Source organism: Esox lucius, chromosome 14, assembly GCF_011004845.1.
Source record: "Esox lucius isolate fEsoLuc1 chromosome 14, fEsoLuc1.pri, whole genome shotgun sequence".
In the NCBI taxonomy this organism is placed as follows: Eukaryota; Metazoa; Chordata; class Actinopteri; order Esociformes; family Esocidae; genus Esox; species Esox lucius.
The window spans coordinates 29495151-29507896 of NC_047582.1; the positions used below are offsets into that span (position 1 = coordinate 29495151).

The 12746-nt window shown below is 40.3% G+C and overlaps 1 protein-coding gene across 1 annotated transcript; it reads left to right on the top strand.

The window, feature by feature from the left end:
• The first annotated feature begins 6995 nt into the window (after positions 1 to 6995).
• ier5l (immediate early response 5-like) lies at positions 6996 to 9265 on the top strand. Its single transcript, XM_010889683.3, has one exon. It carries the CDS (start codon positions 7135 to 7137, stop codon positions 8053 to 8055), a length of 921 nt encoding a protein of 306 aa, XP_010887985.1. The 5' UTR covers positions 6996 to 7134; the 3' UTR covers positions 8056 to 9265.
• The last annotated feature ends 3481 nt before the right edge of the window (positions 9266 to 12746 follow it).

A 12746-nucleotide genomic window follows, 5' to 3' on the forward strand; every position in this document is an offset into this window, starting at 1 on the left:
CACTCAGAAGAAACTTGGCTAAATTGAGAACAGGGACAGTGTTGACAAATGGAGGTCAGTTGAAAAATCTGGCTTTTAGAATCACCCTGTAACGGCTAAACGAGCATAACGTTACCCTGGGTAATACTGTACCTAATATCTGTAACTCAGTGGGAAGGGCAGTGGTGGCTGTGATGGGGGGGGGGGGGGGTATCTCCAATTATGAAGGTATTAAACAATACATGTTTTCATTAATTTACCGGCAAAAGAAGCAGAGGACCATTCACATAGACCTGATAGCTGTTTTTGTGTCTTTTAGTAGAATTTTGGTTTGTGTGCAGGCATAAAAGTTGTTAGAATTTTCCCATAGTAAATAATTTCTGAGTGTTTCAAACCACATTGGCTAAATGCTATTGTCTAATTCCCAATTTCCTGATAGTGATAAGTGGAAACTTATTTCTCACCATTGCCTAGACACAATTTACAGGAATGGCAACATGTTTGCAGCAAAAGACATTTCTAAACGAATCTATTGCCTGAGGAGGGTGGAGGGGATTGGAGGGATATGGAGAGGTCAAGACATGTGGTTTCCTTGGAAACTGGGCACATCGCTCAAGCCTTGAGCCCGCCCTTTCACCGACTGGTGCTCTGAAGGGGGGTCAGGGATTTTTAATTGGCTGAAACTCTGCCTCAAGGTTTGACACCTCCTACAAAAACAGGGTCTTGAGCACTTAAAGGGGAAAGGAGATGCTATCCTATACCCATTCATTAAATTCGGTATCTACGCCATGCACAAACATTAACGTCGGCGTAGTTCGTAGTAGGCGTAGGCGTAGTTGTATGGGATAAAATAGTACAATCATTAAATGCTTTCAAGTTATGTGTTCTGTATTCCAATACAAATTACACGTCGCAGTCGACAATAAGGTTCTAATTTTTCGTTTATAGTGTTGTGGGCATTTATTTATTATTAGGCCTATGTAGCATATAAAAAAAATCGTATGTGCTATTTTTGGAATATGTCAAAGCCGGGATTGTATAGGGCAACGCCTTGCTAAAGCATTATCGAGAGTGCATTATATGGTTAGGATATTAATAGGCTATTTTAGCGCATACATTTGAAAAAATCTAAATTGGTTCTTTTAAGCTTTTTAAAAATCATAAAACACAAGGCAATTACTTTCAGTATGTACATTGTATTTGTTTATCAACATGAATTGATCGATAAAGCCAACCTTACCGTACGTTAAACACATCATCGTCATATGCTACAACACATAGGTCAAAAGCTACGTAAAAAAAAACAATCAAAGAAATGTGCTATTTGAGTCAATTACGTTCCTTTCATCTGATGTACCCAAAATCTAATATCAGATGCGAAGGAGGTCGAAGGAAAATACGCTTCTTCTCTGCAAATACGGTGCGCCGTGTGAAGTGTTTTCTTCCCAAAATGACCAAAAATAACGAAGGAGTGCAGCTCTCTGAACCAGCAACTGGCGATTTATGTTCAAGTTGATAACTTTGCCTTTAAGTTCAGAAAGCGTCTATCTGCCAAGTTCCGAAAGCTCCGCCCCTGATATTTTACCTTTATAGTATGCTGCCACCGAAGTGCCTACGAGTGTCCCGTGCATTTCAACAAAAATTTAAACTTCAATTCCCATAATGCTTTCAGGTGAAGTTTTCTAAAATGTACCGACCATGAAGCAGGATTTGTAGTTTTCTTACTGTTAATTTTGTGGGGATGAATGAGATGCTATGTAGGCATAACACTAATATTCTATGTCGCGTCCCTTTCTGGAGTTTGAACTGAAACGCTTCTGTTACTTCTTTGCATGTTATCAACATTTTGGTTAGTATAAAAAAAAAAACGTAGGCCTACCGCAACTTCTATATGAGTGAATCGAAAAGCAAATAATACTTAATATTTAGCACCACGTTACATGAAAAACTGTTTAAACAGCTTGTTATAATACAATATAATGTTATTGTAATATCATTACGCTGTTTAATGATTGTGGTTTTGTAGATTAAAACATATTTGCCCATGAAAACGTTGCTTTTGCCATCAGCAAAGGCTATAATTTTTTTGTCATAAAAATATTATAATCTTTGCGATGCATGTTTCATATAGGCCTACATAACAAATATGCACACGGGAAAGTATTAGTACAGACGTAATGCGTCAATACCCATATCAAATACGAGCGCGCTGTTACCAAAAGTACCTCATGCACGCGACACAAACACTCCATTGCATATTCTACATACAGGCAAATCAACGAATGGCTGATAGATGTGCATTTCAACAGAAATGTTAGGTATTCGTACGGGTTATTACTCGCGGTTGTTCACAAATGATTCGTAAAAAATACGAGTTTACATGAAAGCAAATGAACATAAGAAAATGCCCCACAAGAACTGGTCAACAAACTGACCAACTGATGTAGCCAATAGTCGCCAAGAGTACATTTATTTATAAGAGTGATATTACAAATATTCAAGATGAAAAAGCTTACCTGAAATCAAAAATAAAAAGGTTACATGAAGGTTGTGCAAATGGTAAAACACTCAATTCGTTGTAGATTAATACATGTAGACAAATAGTGAGACACATTATTCAGTCATGGATTTGATGATGAAATAGTTGGCAATCACAAATATGCATTGTGTGTTTGTGTGTCTTCGTGTGTGTTCCAAACATTAAACAGAAACTGAACTTATAAGATTTTCCTGACATAGCTGGCATGTAAATATGTAAGCATTGAGAGGAGTAATGTAACTCTGATATATAGAGTTAAATATTAGTGCTGGCGAGTAATTCAGAACAAACAGAAATACAAGGTTACCTAGACAGAGAACAGTGTTGCTGCAGGGATAGGTTAGTGTTCACAGAGTGCCTACCTCCCAAATGACACCCTGTTCCTTATTTTGTTCACTTCTTGTGACCAGGACTCACAGACTTTGTCAAAAGTAGTACACTATAGGAAATAGTTTACACAAAAGCTAATCTTTATAGAACACTTTTTTATGTAGGTGTTGTATTAAAAATCATCGGTGCCGAGGAAAGATGTTGACTGTAGATTCTGATATAATACAAATTAAATGATTTAATGGGAAATACTTAGAGTGTGGTGATCATAATTCCAGAATTAAAGGTTCAACTACTGGGGCCACAGCTCATGCTAAATGTATTCACTCATGAATGTTAGTCACTTTGGATCAAAGCGTATTCTAAACAGCATAAATTATAAACCAAGTGGTTTACATACTAGAAGCTGATTGGCTAAAAGTAGTGGTATATCAAACCATATGCCAGGGATATCACAACCCATACATTTTCACCCTTCTAATAGTATTGGTAACAGGTTCATAATAGCATTGAGGCATCTTAGGGAATTGTGGTATATTACCAATACAACACGGCTAAGTGCTGTGTCCATGCACTCCGTAAAGTGTCATGCCTAAGAACAGCTCTTTGCCATGGTATATTGACCATACACCACACACCCTCAGGCCTTAATGCTTAATCATATTATTATGGAAGTAAATATTCAATAGAAACAAGGAAATATTGACACTGTGTGTTACATTGCTGTGATACCTGGGTACAGTAACAAGCATTACACAAATAAAAATGTTGGATTAAAAACGTGTTGTGTAAGTCATTGCACTGTGGTACAGAGTGGTGGAACATGGTGGAGCAGAACACTTGTCACTAACAATGTTCGGGTTGTGCAATTCTGTGCGATTCTGACGTCAGATCAAAATGAAAAAGTGTATTAAAAAAATGCACTCACTATTGTCAGTGACTTTGTTATAAAGTGTCTGCTAAATTACCAAAATGGAAATATGTAAAACTGATCCTGACCATAAAAATCTCTCACCCGTGTAACCATTTCGGCAAAAATACACCAATTGGCTTACACCAATTCATTCCATTCTGTTTAATATGAAGGACCTGACACGCAGGTCTGGGCGAAGGGCCTCTTTCCTGACAGAGTCACTATTAATTACAAGCAATAGATTATAACTGGTTTAATTTGAAGATTCCTTGCCAATGTAAACATTGTTGAAACAGTGATGAACACTCATGTAATGTCTATAATGTAATGTCATCATCTATTAAGGATCCTCACCAACTGGTAGCAATTTTAAGCTAGCCACGAGGCATTAAAATGCTTTCACATCCAATAAACATGTCACGGCGTTCCATCCAGCATCTCACCAGTAACCAAAAGGTTGCCAGATCGAATCCCCAACCCAGCAAGGTGAAATACATCTGTTGTTCTGTCCCTGAGCAAGATCGTTAACCCTAATTGCTCATCGTGGCACTCATCCCCACATTTACAACATTAGAATAGATGCAGGAGCCAAATCCTGGTTGGAACTTGCATGCCAACTTTTCCCCTTTATACTCATTATACCTGCTAGCTTTTCCTGAGGAGCATGTTATCAAGATGCAATGCATCCGATAACAAGATAACATTTAATATATTATAATACCTCAAAAAGTGATTTGGTCCAGTGTGTCCAGTGATGTACTTGTGAGTACCAGCATTCATCCAAAGTCTTTGCAAGAATAATAAACCAAGGGGGAAATAAATTCAATATCATACAAATTTTTGTTGGTTCTCACTTGTGTGTGTGTTGTGTGCGCTTGGTTTCCTACCATTTCAGGATCAGAATTCATCGAAATATCCAGACATGATATGAAAACCTCAAACATTGTAAAAAGGCTAAACTTTTCGCACATCCAGACGTATCAAAATATTTGTGTAGGATTAGTGGTTAGGTTTACAGGTTTTGGGTTAAGTTTAGGGTTAAGAGTTAAAGTTAGGTTTAGGATTAGAGGTTCAGGAAAAAAGGTTTTTGAATAAAAAACGTTGTCCTGATAAGTATGGAAAATGTGGTGTGTGTGTGTGTGTCAGAATATTGTTGTTGGGTGGAGAAAGCACACCATACACTAAGCACCACACTCTAAACACACCTTTCTCAAAGAGGGACCTACAGGCAGAAAAAAAAAGCTTTTTCCACTCGACATTCTCGAATTCTCTATGATTAGGGAAATCAAGCAATCCACAACACAAACACCCTGGCATACAGAATATCAGGACATATGCACTGACCAGACATATGCAGGGAAGGCACAACAAACACTTTCTCACCCCACATAAAGACACACACACACACTCTCTCTTTCTCTCTGTCTCTCTCTCTCTCTCTCTCTCTACACACACACACAGACATGCACCATGGCTGGCTGGTGGGTTATCACAATTCCAGTTTGGTAGTCTCTTAGTTACACATGCGGTTATTGATTTCCTCCCGCCCAGCCCTCCCTGTCAGTGCACAGAGAGGAGAAAGGCCCTGGGTTCCCAGGCATTGTTAAGATGCAGCGGCGCTACTCTCCCTGTCTGAGGACGAGATCCGAGTAGGCAGCACATCTGAGGCGGAGCTGCAATAGGTCTGCTGTATCTGCATGATTCCTCCATCACTGCCTCTTCCCTTCCACACCACTTCTAAGCTGAGGTGGGAAAGGAGGAGGTGGAGGTATAGAGGGGTGTGTTTGGGGTTGGAAGTGGGGTGCCATGTGTGTGTGTGAGACTGTGTGTGTGTGTGTGTGAGACTGTGTGTGTGTTTGTGTGTGTGCGTGCCTGAGAGAGACAGGGAGAGAGAGAGTGAGAGAGACTGAAGGAGGAGAGAGGTATAAATAAGGTGGACAATATTGAATCGATTTGCAATACTAGATAACAATATGTTACAGGTGTCAATCTTTGACACTGTCATGAAATGCTTCAGACAAAATTACTCTAAGATTCCAGTTGTACAAAGATCTATGTGTCAGGGGGTACAACATAGGTCAGTGGTCTTATTCCTTGTCCAGATGGGAACGCATTTTACAGACGTTTTTATAAGTCCACTTTTCAAATGGCTACGATTATTTGTTTAAATAGAAATGTTTGCCATAAATGGGATGCAGTAAATAGCACATAGAAGTTCAGAAACAGAGATAATTAGGTTCACAACATTTCCAAGACCAATGTACAGAATGAGAAAAGTTTTATGTTATAGAAGGGTGTATCTTACTTCACATATTATACTAATGTCAAAATAATCAAGGAGGAAAATATTCTAAATCCAAATAAATTAGTTAGAACTAAAAACTACAGTACAGAAGGAAATAGACAATAATATAAGACTGTAATACATCTACACCTGATGCCACATTGCTCACACAAAACGGTTACAAACAATTCGAACAGTAAAAATGTCTGTCATATTTGTGTTAAACAATCTCTTATAAACCAGGTGGTTTAAATCCTGAATGCTGATTGATTGATAGCTGTGGTATATAAGACTGTACCACTGGTATGACTTTACTTTTTACTGCTGTAATTGCATTGTTAACTGGTTTATAAGTACAACAAGCCATCTCACCAGTTTGTGATATACCATGGCTAAGCTTTGTGTCCAATCACACCACTCTGCTTTGCGCCTAAGAACAGCTCTTAGCCGTGGTATATTGACCATATACCACACCCCCTCGTGCATTATTGCTTACATATACCATGTAATTCAGCCAAACCGCATTCAGGATTCGAACCAAACGGTTTATAGTATTAGTTGTTTTTATAATTATTTTTTGTTGCATAAATAACATGTGAAAAAAGGTTTAAAGATTAATGACCTAGATAGTATTGCAATTTCTTCTTCAGATTATTCTACCAGAAAAGTTACATGATGATATGTCACATACACTACTCTTTGACCGGGCGCGCTAACCCAGTGAGTCTCATGAGAGCGTTCCAGTTTGTTAGTCAGTTTGGAATTTGAATAGCACAGAAGAACCGCCTCTGTCTGATTGGCCCTGAGCTCCATATATGGGTGGAGTTTACATGTCAATCAATGGAGAGCCGGGTTGTCATTGGCGCAGGTCGAGGTGGGCAGACTCCTCCTCAAAATATATATACTCTGGCTAAGCGTGCCTAGCAAATTATTGCTTGCTAGCATACAGAGGGAAGCGGACAGCCGTGTTCAATGTTTTACCACAGAGCTGACTTAAGCCTTCGCCCTCGAACGAAATATCGTGACTTCCACTGAAAGAAAGTCGCTTTTCTGCGTCGGAGAGGAGCGGGAAACGACTATATCACCATCATGATCAACACGATGGAGTGTGCAGTGGATGCACAAAGTCTGATCTCCATTTCCTTACGGAAGATCCACAACTCCAGGACGCAGAGAGGAGGCATCAAGCTGCACAAAAACCTCTTGGTCTCCTATGTACTGAGGAATGCAAGACAGGTCTACATGAACGAGAAGTATGCGGAGATCTACAGGATGCAGCAGTACGAGGAGGTGATGACCGTCTGCAACGAGATCCAGGAGTTAAACCCGCTGGATTTGGCCGAGGACTGCGAGGAGCAGAGCGGGGACTGCTGCGGCAACGTTGGGGTGAGCGAGCCGGCGAGTCTCTGTTGTGCGCTCCTGCCTGTGAGCCATCTAGCAGCTGTGCAGTCAGCGCATATCCAAGCCCCCTCCGCCTGCTCCGCGCCTCTCTCCCTCCAAAGCGACGAGGTCTGCAAGGAGACCGAGCCCTCGTTCTATCGGAGCTGCTGTGCGGAGGCTTACCCTGTATCGAACTGTGACTTTTCCCCGGTGAACAACAACCTACACTGCAACAAAACGACAGTGCTCGATCTGGACACGCACGTAGTGACAACAGTGGAGAATGGGTACCTACACCAGGACTGCTGTGCGTCGCTCCAACAGTGCTGCCAGAGCGCACAGTCCCCAGCTAAGAAACGCAAGGTTGACTTTGAATATTATATATCCGATATTGAGGAGGTGTCGGATTTTACCCCATGTAAAAGGGCGAAATTCGAGGACTGTTCCTACGCGAATTCGGAACACTTGGACACGTCAAACATTTCCAATCTGATCTCGATCTTCGGCTCGGGGTTTTCGGGGTTGGTGAGCAGACAGTCGGACTTTGAGCAAGCCTTGAACGGACAGTTCTGTAGCAAACAAGCCCTAGCGAGTCTAGGAGCGTGGACTAGAGCTATCGTAGCTTTTTGACTCCATGGTAAACTAGAATTAAACACTTTATGAAATTGTACAAAGTCTAAATCAAATTGACTTTATTTTTGCAAGAAAGGCTATTTAAACATTGAACAGTTTTTGTTTGTTTGTTGACTTTCGTTTTGATGGGGAAGAGGAAGGTCGTGCCACATGTGATATATGCAGGCTTTCCTTTTAATTCGAATATGTCCACATAACACATTTTACATGGTAGGCTAGTTGTGAATTTTATAACGAAGTTGATTTCGTTGCCTTAAACCCAACGCATACTACTGCTAGCTATTGTTGCAAACATTGAACGTGGTTGAATGTCTCGCTCGCGGATTCTGTTTTTGATTTGATCTCTCCTACAGAACAGTTTTGAACACATTGTCTCGTTTTAAGACACTACACAAGTATTATAACTGAAAAGCAATCATATCATGTAGCCTCAGCTCCAGCCTAACTAGAAGTGTGCCCATGGATGGCTTTGCAACATGCTTTCGTTGTGCGTAGTGGTTTAATACAGTAAACAACTAACGAAAAGCGACAATATAACAAATATAATTACACAAAGACTGTTTTGTTGTAGGCTACTTTGGTTACCCTTAGTTTTCTGGGTTGATATGTTAAACTTGGATGTTAAATTAATATTATAAGGACACCAGTAGTAGGCTATGTTACATGGGAACTACATGGCACATTCTGACCACATATACGTTGACAGGTGAAGGCGCAATGGTTCAGACTTAAATTTCCCTCTCAAACTAGTGGGTGCATTAACTCTGAATCAGCTTGCTGCGTCTCTATTGATGTGCTTAGTTGTACCCAACTTTCCACCTCACCTCTGATCAGAACCATGAATTACTCCAACTCCCAGAATACACGTGTAATCCAATCAATCCAGGTATTTTTTTGACAGTTTGATCTGTTGAGCGTCCCCCCTCACCGTGAACCTATAACAAAAAGTTATTGATCAAGCCTTCACAGTAATTCATGATGCCAACACGGCTTGGTTTTGTGAGTTTTGTTTTATTTTCTAAAATCTTAAGACCTTTTGTTCTAAAAAGGCAAGCTCATGATTTAGCCATACATCCACACATTATAAGCACTATGTGTACTGAAATAAAGATGTCTTTCCAGACATCCTTTCCATATTTTGTTGGTATTATTGTATTTTTGTGCATATTACATTGTATATCACCGGGTAAAACTGTTTTAGAAAATATTTGTTAAAAATTTATAATCTTAATAAAAAAAATGAAAACAAATCTGCACTCCTTGATACATTTTTGAGAATAGCACATGCTGGCCAAACATTGCATGTTGAAGTCACATTTTGTCTCAGTTATATGATTTTCTTCCCAGAAACTCCAGTCAAGTCATGACAACATGAAGTTTGTGAGGGATTTAATCTCACTGAGAAAGTTACTGCTGTAAGGGAGAGATGCATAGGACCATTTGTTCGTTTATGAAAATAGGATTGGGGCCTTCATTTGTGGATTTCTTGTGTACACCATAGAGTTAATATTCAAACACCTCTGAGGGTATCTTAGTCATTTTTCAGCAGTTCCATTAGATCAGGAAGTCCTGGTTATCAACAGAAAACATATTTATGCAATGTAGTCTTTTAATGTATTTGGGTGCTAGTTTCATTTCAAGACATTTACAACTTTAAAACGTGTGATAAATGGGGCATCACTGTTTTAGTGTGAAACCAACGTATATTGAGTACAACATCGTAACAACAAAGCGAGATATATTTTGTATGTAATACACGTTGTGTTAAAAATGGGTCTACTTGAGAAAATTCCCTGGCTAATTTCAATTCCAAAATAACATAGAACCATTGTGCTTGGTTAGTAAGTGCACGCTCTGGCTGACTGGGACGCTGCTGCATGTGCGCTCTGAGTTGTGCGCGCGCGCCTTTTTTTGGCCAGGCATTTTCCCCCAAACTTGCAGTCGTGTTATCTCCGCTATATGCCACTTGGTGGTGTTCTTCAAAATCAATGAATGAAGGTATTAGAAAGCCTATGTAGCGGCACCTCGGGCTGACCTCGGCTTCGCGCCCCCCACCCCCCGCCACCCCTCCCCCTCCAGAAGCCCATGTCCCCATCCCTCCTCATGTACTCCACTTCACACCCCTCCTCCTCGCTCCCTGTCTCCCTCGTTTTTATTCCAACCCGAAACCTCTCGACTCCTCTCAATTTGAGATACCGCAGTACGTCCAACAACACATCAACGCAGCTATACATTTAGCCTAGCCTACTTTTTCAAGTCTCCGTTGCCGGCACTGTTTTCCATTTGCCTTCGTGCATATGAATTTGGTATAGGTAGGTGGAAAATAGAAAACATCACTATGCGCGACGATTTTTCTCTTTTTTGACTATTATTTAGCATGATGTAATTATATTTACGACTGACAATGGGAGATACAAATGGCGTTTTCATATAGGTTACGATTAATGTTGCTATTTTAGCAAAACGGGTGGTGGACATTTGATTGTAGCTTTTTATTCACTAATTCGAATTCGATTATTATTTGCAGCATTTGGTCGTGGTAGAGGGGTTCCATCTCCAAAAAGCGATCCGGAAAGTAATTTTATATCAACCCTTAAAATTAGAACATTTTCCTTCTCCCACTGTGACAAATGTTGTGGATCAAGGTTCGTTTAGTGGTGTAGAGCGAGCTCCTCCGCGTGGATTCCAAAGGAATAACACCAGTCTAAGAAATCGCCTAATTCCAAAGACTGGTGCAATCAAAAAAGGTGGTTTCACGTTACGACTCTGTAATAATTCTCATAAGTCTATATTACGGCACTTACAAGGGTTATAATAAACACATTGAAAAGGTGGGCAACGTGTAAAGTGCGCATGCCTTGGCCATCGTCAAAATTAAGCCTTTGCTTTTCACACAAGCATTTTGCCCACGATCAGTCGGTCTCCTTCGTTTGGAAAAGCTTATAGCCTATCATTAACAAGAATAGACTGCATAGCATGTCTTTGAACCCACTGAATTGACAGAAGGCAGCTAAAAACCCCTCCACCCTTCTTATCTGCGTCGCCGGTGTTGATGATCACAGCAGTCGCTCCATGCATTTGAATAGGTAGGGGCTGAGGTGAATATAGGGTGATGTCAACCGCTCTGCTCAGTTTCCTCTCACCGCTCTAATTAGTCAGCAGCAAGCAGCATAGATTTCAGGGGCCACTTTTCTGAGCGCGCCCAAACCGACAGTGACGAGGCAGAAATTGAGAACTGAATTTGCGTAAAGAAAATGGATCAACTGCAGGAAGAGGGACAGAGACAAACCTTATGTATTATGAATGCCTGGATCTACCCATATGCCTATATATCCTTTTAGTATCCTGGCCTCAGTACAAAACATTCATTTTAGTGTCTGCCAATTTCAAAATATATGCATTAAAAAACAGCAGACCTACTCCAGATCATCATGTTCAATTTTTGTATTTAAAATACCCTATTATATCATTAGTATAAAACCTCTTATTGGAAACACTCAGACATCTCACATTAAGTTGCAATGCTATACTAACTCAGCTGATTTACCCTAATGGAAAGGGGTGAGAACCCTTGTCCTTCAGTATCTAGTAAGTAAGCCTCACTTTCTAACATACTTTTAGTGTTACTGGTGATCTAGCCCCATAACAGCAAAGTATGTTTAATAACTGTGAACCATAACCTTCCCATATTACAAAGCCAAACCAAGAAACCGGTCTGGTGAATCAGCCACCATGACGGCTGGAACCTTGTTTCAAAAGACAAGGCCTATATCATGAAAAATCACAAAGCCAGGATGGTAGGTATAGGGCATGGTAGGTATAGGGATTGTTAGGGATTTGTTGATTTGGTCAATATACAGTGGCTTTAGGACAAGTTCTTGGAACCCTTCACTTTCTCCATATCATTTTTGTTATAGACTGAATTTATAATTTCTTACATACGCAAATACCCCATAATTACAAAGTGAAAACATTTTTGCTACCCTTTTGAAAATAAATACTCATATAAGTATTCCAACCCTTTTGCTCAGTATTTTGTAGAAGCCCCTTCTCGCAGTGATTACAGCTTTGAGTCTTGGACATGCCACTACCAGCTTTGCTCACCTGGATTTGGTCAGTTCCCCTAATTCTTACATGCAGATCCTCTAAAGCTCTGTCAGTTTGAATGGGGAGCGTTGCTGAACTGTGATCTACAGGTCTCCCAACAGATGTTCAATGGTGTTCAAGTCTGAGCTTTGGCTGGGCCACTCAAATGCATTCACAAGTTTGTCCCAAAACGACTCTAGCATTGTCTTGTTGGTGTGCATTGGGTTGTTGTTATAGTGAAAGTTTAATCTTTGCCTCAGTCTGATGTCCTGTGTGCTCTCGATCAGGTTTTCTTCAAGGACCTCTCTGTATATAGCTTTGTTCATCCTTCCCTCAATCCTGATCAGTCTCCCATTCCCTGCCACTGAGAAGCATCCCCACAGCATGATGCTCCCACCACCGTGCAGTACTGTAGGGATGATATTAGCCAGGTTATGAGCAGTACGTTGTTTTTGCCAGACATAGCGTTAACATTCAAGTGTAATAGTTTGGTTTTGGTCTCATAATATTTTCCTTATGCTCAGAGTCATTTAAGAAGCATTTTATATGCTTCCATCCAGCCACTGTACCTTAAAGGCATGATTGGTGGAGTGCTGCAGAGA

What these genes read in the sequence shown, in the direction of transcription:
- ier5l (XM_010889683.3), top strand. Translation starts at nt 7,135, where the DNA reads ATGATCAACACGATGGAGTGTGCAGTGGATGCACAAAGTCTGATCTCC.